General features: G+C 40.7%; 1 protein-coding gene across 1 annotated transcript in view; it reads right to left on the reverse strand.

Moving 5' to 3' along the window:
• The window catches only part of AGBL3 (ATP/GTP binding protein like 3), a 65,560-nt gene that overhangs the window by 13,008 nt on the left and 45,398 nt on the right, over nt 1–7,154 (reverse strand). The window contains 2 exon segments of the mRNA XM_023753512.1: nt 3,837–3,908; nt 4,420–4,477. Coding sequence (XP_023609280.1) covers nt 3,837–3,908; nt 4,420–4,477 — 130 coding nt within the window.

A 7,154-nucleotide genomic window follows, 5' to 3' on the forward strand; every position in this document is an offset into this window, starting at 1 on the left:
AGAAGAATAGTGTCAGGAAGGTTAAAATATCAAATGAACTAAGATATGAAGAAATATTGAAAACAAGAAATAAATTTTACTTAGCTGTTTTCAGAATGAAAATATACCAAAGAATGTTTTAGATTTGTCCTGCTGGAATTATTTTAAAATGTGAATGGATAACAAAGAGCAGAATCCCTCAGCTCTTAAACTGTTTCTATTTTTTCTATCAAAAAGTTTTCTTCTGAGTAGAATAAATATTGGCAAGAGATGACCGAAGTCAAAGGGCTCTGAATGAGTTACCTCTAGTCCCAGGCACACTGCATGCCAAGTAAGAAAAGAATCCTATATAATAAAAGGCTAATATGCAAATTGACTGAACAATGGAACGACTGATTGCTATGTTGCACACTGGCCACCAGGGGGCAGATGCTCAAAGCAAAAGCTGCCCCCTGGTGGTCAGTGTGGTCCCACAGGGGGGCCCCCGCTCAGTGGGGACCCTCTCCCCCCTTTGGGGCAGCCCTAAGGATTTTCGCCTCCCAGCTTAGCCCTCCGGGGGGGGGGGCTTAACCCTTCATTCAGACTTCCCCCGGGGGCTCCCGGCCTCCAAGGGGGCCCAGCCTGGGCTGGGGGCCCCCCCCCCCCCCCCCCCGTGCACAAATTTTGTGCACTGGGCCTCTAGTTTGCATATAAGATCACAAAACTATTGACAACAATCTTTTAAGAATTCAAGGAAGTGATTCTTTTCTCCCCTGTTAAATGCCTATCTTGTCAGTTAAGACTCATTATAATTTAAGGATCAATTTCTTCAAGAAAACATTACCTGAGGTTTCCAGGCTGGATCAGGACCCCCTCTGAACAACCAGAGCAGTGTGTGTGCAATTCACTATCACTCAGTCCATCTCACTCTCCCTGTAATGAACTGCATATGAGTCTTAGTAAACTTTGATACCTACTCCTTAAATGAGTAGCTACTCTGGTTGAAGAGACAGTGAGGTACATTTCAGGCAGAGAAGACAGCATGAGCAAAGGCAAGGAGGTGAGGAGACGCATGTATTTTGAAACTACAGGAAGATCATCTTTGCTAAGGTGTTAAGTGAAAGCAGAGAATCACAAGAGATAAAACTAGAGAGGTAGTCAGGGGCCAGTTCATTGGAATTCATTATGTCACATTCGAAAACTTGGTTTCTATGTTGCAGCTAATGGTCTGTCAAAAATTTTTCTCGGTTTTGTTTAAGTAACAGAACATTATTGAAAGGAAACTTGTACAAGAAAGCTACTCAGGATGAATGAGGGTTGGATGGGCTGTGTCCCACCAACTCTCACTGTAACTCCCAAAGTGGTGAGTTGCAAAGTGTGTCTGCAGATGACTCACCAACCCCAGAATGATCTGAGGTTGACAACAAAGACCAACTCTGAATAAGAAGCTGATGTTTTCGTAAGCTCCTCAGGTAACTGTGGTGTACTCTAAAATTTTAAAACTAGACATTCTACAAGACAACTGGCTCATAATCTTCAAACAGGCCAGTGCTGTGAATAATAAAGTTCAAGCAGCTATTCCAAATGAGAAGAGAACAAAGGGATATGGCAAGTAAATGCAAGTTATGATCTTGAATCAGAGAAGTTTTGCTCTAAAAGACATTGTTGGTGCATTTGGCAAAATTTGACTATAGGATGATAGAAAATTGTATCGAAGTTGAATAGGTAGGGAATATAGGTCTTTGTACTAAATTATTTAAAAAGTAAAAGTTTAAAATATTTAAAAGAGAAAGCTTAAAAAATATTTAAGTCTTAGGGCTGTGTCAACTTCAATCAGTGTTAGAAAATTGGGAACTACTGAAAGGCTTTAGGTAGGTGGTTTACATAAGCAGATTTGTGTTATTAAGAGGTGGCTATTATGGTCCCGTGAAAGGTGCAATTCAGATGACAATATTAGAAATCTGTAGCACTCCTGGGAAATAGGTCATACGAGTCTGAAAAGAATGAGGGTAGTGGAGCCTGGCTGGCGTGTCTCAGTGGCACATCGACCTATGAGCTGGTCAGGGCACATGCCCAGCTTGCAGGCTCAATCCCCAGTGCGGGGCGTGCAGGAGGCAGCTGATCAATGATTCTCTCACATCATTGATGTTTCTATCTCTTCCTCTCCCATCCTCTCTGAAATCAATAAAAATACATATTAAAAAAAAAGAATGAGGGAGTGGAGATTGAGAAAAAGGGATTATGGGATAAATTCAGGTAGATTCAGTGGCTAACTGGATACGAGGGATGGAAGCAAAATGAGGAAAAAAGATAGCTATGAGGGTTTAGTTCGAGTGGTTATGGAGATAGTATAGAGATGCATGCATACACATGTGTATATATACACATAAATATATATGTATACACATATGTATATAGTACAATAATATGACATAATAAAAATCAAGATCATGAAAGGCTGAATCTAAGAAGACTTAGTTTAGCAGGAATAAATTTAAGAACCAGTACACTGGACCAAAATATCAAACCAAAACTGAAGTAAAAGAGAATGAAGGAGACATAAATTAGCTGTCACACTTTGAAAATAATATTTGATAGGTGTGAGTATATGTAAATCCAGTATGGAGGTATTCAAAGAACAAATGCAATCTTAGCACTCATACAAATCTCATCTCATACAAAGAAGCAAATGAAAATGATGATTTATTGTACAGGGTGGGGAAAAAGTAGGTTTACAGTTGTTCATATGAAAAATAATACAATAATTAATAGATAGTAATACAAGAATAAATGTGTTTTGGATACTCACAACTGTAAATGTGCTTTTGCCCCACCTAGTATACTCATTAGATGACATTCGCAATACTGTGTTTAGCTTCATTTACGCTTGAATAGTGATAGAAAAGAATAAAACGAGATGGTAGAGGGATTTGAATTGGGCCTCTCATAATATGGATGGTTGTAAAACAATGAAAGAAAAGTTACAGGGAAATAAATAATAGCTTTTAAAAATATTTATGATCTATCATGTGGAAGAGGCATTACATCTCATTATTTCAAGGAGAATCAGGGAAAATGAGTCAAGTCAGAAATGTTTACCTTTAAAGATTCCTTTAGTCAATATTTTGTGTTATTAAAGAGGTGGATGAAATATACAGGGACACATGTTTTTTGTTGTTGTTGTTAATCCTCACCCGGGGATATTTTTCCATTGATTTTTAGAGAGTGTGGAAGGGAGGGGGAGAGACAGACACACATCGATTGGTTACCTCCTCCATGTGCCCCATCCAGGGCCAGGGATTGCGCCTGTACTTGCTCTTGACTGGAATCGAACCCAGGACCCTTCAGTCCCCGGGCTGACGCTCTATCCACTGAGCCAAACTGGTTAGGGTGGGACATGCTTTTTAATTCAACATGTGAAGAATGTTTTCTCAATGCTACTGCTCTCTAGCAATGGAATGGACTCTATTTTAATTTGGTAAACTACCTGTCACTAAAATTAGTCTATCAAAGGTTGCACGAGCCTGGATCCTGTAATTAGTAGAAGGTAAGACTACTCTCAAGGTTTCTTTCTGCTTTAAGATTCAGTGAGATGATAATGAAAAAAATTAGATGATCAGATGTAATACTTTCTTTTTTTTTTTTTTTTTTGACTGGGTAAGATTACAAGAAAGCAAACTGACATATAATAAATATCTACTGACTTCTATATATTTCTAGAGCTATAAAGAAAAGATTTGAGATTCAAAATTTCTGGGAAGGTGAATTATTCCTTGTCTATCCAATATGAAGATACTTTTCTAATTGCTTATAAATAGATCTTTATCAAACATAAATTATTAACTCGTTACTTGTTATACTACTCTCACTTTACTCACCCAAACCTTGATTAGGAGACGGTCTTCTGAAATAATCAAATATACGATCATCTGATACATTTGGCCTTGCATCTAGATGGTAAAAAGATCATTAGTAGCATGAAAACAATTCATTGACTCTTTTACATTTCATATTTTTATCTTTTTCTACATAAAAATGTTAGCAGATAATATGTCAATAGTTTAGTTCAGTTAAATTAACACAGTTGTCAAATCTTACGATTTTTTGGTTGCATTTTTGCTATTTAGAGCAGAACTTTAAAAAATATTCATACCTTGGGGCAGCAATTCCTTTCTAAGAATCTATTGTAAATAAATAATTGATACTATACACAGACAGGAAGTTATAAGGTCAAAGTTAATGATATACTGCAATTTTAAATAAAAACAGGTTACAAAACAAGCAGAACTGAACTTGTTTGTCTCCCCCTATAAAAATGAGCTCCTGAGAGGAAGAAATGGTAGAGTATACTTTTCGATATCTCTAAGCACCAAGCACAGTGGAAACCTCAAAACTGTGGCACAAATACAGTGTTTGTTAAGTGAATTAATTATTTATGAGATGGTAGAAGCAGAACATTACCTTTCACATCAGAATTTGATTCTTTGTGTCTTGGTATTAAATATCCTCTACCACAAACCTAGTGGAACACAGAACCAGAAGGAAAGCAATATGGTTATGCACATGAAAATGAGATGTATTTCCTATGTGATTTACGGAAGAGTTCTTTTCAACATTTCTTGTTTTATCCTCATAGATTCAGAATGGATAAAATAATCTCTTATCAGAACCTAATACCTATCCCAACACAACTTTTATCCTAGAGCTATGAGTAGAAAAAAATACTGATATTATATTTTGGCACTAAAGGGAGTTTACAATTCTTTCACTGCATATGGAACCTATTTATGATAAGAGACCAAACAATGTAGTTTATAATCTCAGTGAAATGAGAAGAGTAAAGGTATAGGAAGATAAGACTATGTAACGGGTGAAATATATAAAATTATATGAAAATGTATAAGCAATTATAAAACGATGCTTATATGGAAAAGATGAAAATTATTTTCTCATTGCTTGCAAAGAAATCCGGTAAGGAAGAACATATATAACATTGCTTTCTATCTTGAAAGGAATTGCCAATATGACCTGGATGGACTAAAAGAGACAAAACACGCCCTCACTGGTTTGGCTCAGTGGATAGAGCGCCGGCCTGCAAACTGAAAGGTCCCAGGTTCAATTCCAGTCAAGGGCATGTACCTTGGTTGCGGGCACATCCCCAGTAGGGGGTGTGCAGGAGGCAGCTGATCAACGTTTCTCTCTCATTGATGTTTATAACTCTCTATCCCTCTCCCTTCCTCTCTGTAAAAAATCAATAAAATATATTTTTTTTTAAAAGAGAGACAAAACACTATAGAATTGTGACTGTAAATATTGAGTAGTCTACATACAGATCATTATGTAACCATGACAACATTTTTAATGTATCAGACTTTTGCTTTTGTGTTTGTGTTATGCGGATATTATAAAGAATTTTCCAAAAGGGCCTGAGAAAGGAAAAAAGAATTGAAAACATTTTTGCCAAGATGTAATGCTTATCAACTTATGATAAAAAGTGGAGTACGGCCTGCCTGTGTGTGGCTCAGTGGTTGAGCCATGAACCAAGAGGTCATGGTTCGATTCCCAGTCAGGACATATGCCTGGGTTGTGGGCTCCATCCCCAGTAGGGGCCGTGTGGGAGGCAGCTGATCAATGATTCTCATAATTTATGTTTCTATCTCTTTCTCCCTCTCTTTTCCTCTCTCTGAAATCAATAAATTTTTTAAAGTGGATGAAATAGAATTAAAAACTAAAAATAAAATCCCTTTGTACATAAAATAGATTGGCAGCAAAAAAAAAAAATTTGACATAATGAGTATGAAAATGGGAGAAAATGTAACAACTGAAAGGTTATTGAAGGGAGAAAAAAGGGAAATATTCTATAAAAAATTAAAGTTAAAAGTAGCAATATTATATATATAATAAAAGTGTAATATGCAAATTGACTGAATGGCTGAACAGCAGAATGACCATCCAGATGACCAAGCTATGACTCCCAATGGTGCCAGGCCAGCCAAGGCAGGTGTGATGGGATTGGTCTGGGGGCCCAGCCATTGCCCCACAATCGCCCCACAGAGGGAGGCCCAGGCCACTGGCCAGCAGGGCAATCAATCTGGGGGCTCTGTGACCGCCCCGCAGAGGGAAGCCCAGGCCACCGACTGGCGGGCTGCGGTGGGTGGGCGGGGCCTCCCTCTGCGGGGGCGATCCATCACAGAGCCCCGGACAGGTTGGCAGGGCCTACCTCTTTGAGGCAACTGACCACGGGGCTCCAGGACTGTGAGAAGGCGCAGGCCAGGCTGAGGGACCCCTCCCCACCGAGTGAACCAATTTCGTGCACCGGCCTCTAGTCTACACTAATAAAAGAGAAACATGGTAATTAGCGTACGACCGCTACCCTTCCCATTGGCTAATCAGCATATCCTTATGCAAATTAACTGGCAGCCAAGATGGCGGCCGGCAGCCAGGCAGCTGGAAGCGAACATGAGGCTTGCTTGCTCCAGTGACTGCAGACTCCAACGTTCCTGCCTGACTTGCCGGCCTCTGAGTTGCAACTCTAAGCAACTATGTACTATGTTGCAAATAAGAAGCTAAACAAAACCCCAGAAAACAGCTTTCAGCCTGCCGGATCTCAGAGCTGAAGTTATACATTGTTTCGATTATAGAATGGCAAACAAACCAGATACGAAGCCTCAGAGCTAGAGCCAGAGCTAAAGCTGGCCCAGAATAAAATAAAAAAAGAGAAAAAAAAAGGAGTGGTTGGGAGCTTCAGTTAACAACCGCCAGCCTGAAAGCAGCCCTCAGCCCCTCACCCAGACTGGCCAGGCATCCCAGTGGGGACCCCCACCCTGAAGGGTGTGTGACCAGCTGCAAACAGCCATCATCCCCTCATCCAGGCTGCCAGGCACCCCAGTGGGGACCCCCACCCTCTTCCAGGACCCCCTTCAGGGCAAACCAGCCGGTTCCCACCCATCCCCCAGGCTTTTTTCCTATATATAAAAAGGTTAATATCCCTCCCACCCCCGGGATCAGCGTGACAGGGGCCAGCCCCCAACCCCCCTGACCCCCCTGCACCTCTGTGTGTGCCAGGGGCCGGGCCCCCACCCTCCCTTTCTCCCCTACTCTTTTCGTGCCAGGGGAAGGCCCCCCACCCCCCTGAGGGCCCCTCCTCTGTGTGTGCCAGGGGGGGCCCCCCACCCCCCCCCCCCCCCCCACGGGCC

Source organism: Myotis lucifugus, unplaced genomic scaffold, assembly GCF_000147115.1.
Source record: "Myotis lucifugus unplaced genomic scaffold, Myoluc2.0 scaffold_46, whole genome shotgun sequence".
NCBI classification, from domain to species: Eukaryota; Metazoa; Chordata; class Mammalia; order Chiroptera; family Vespertilionidae; genus Myotis; species Myotis lucifugus.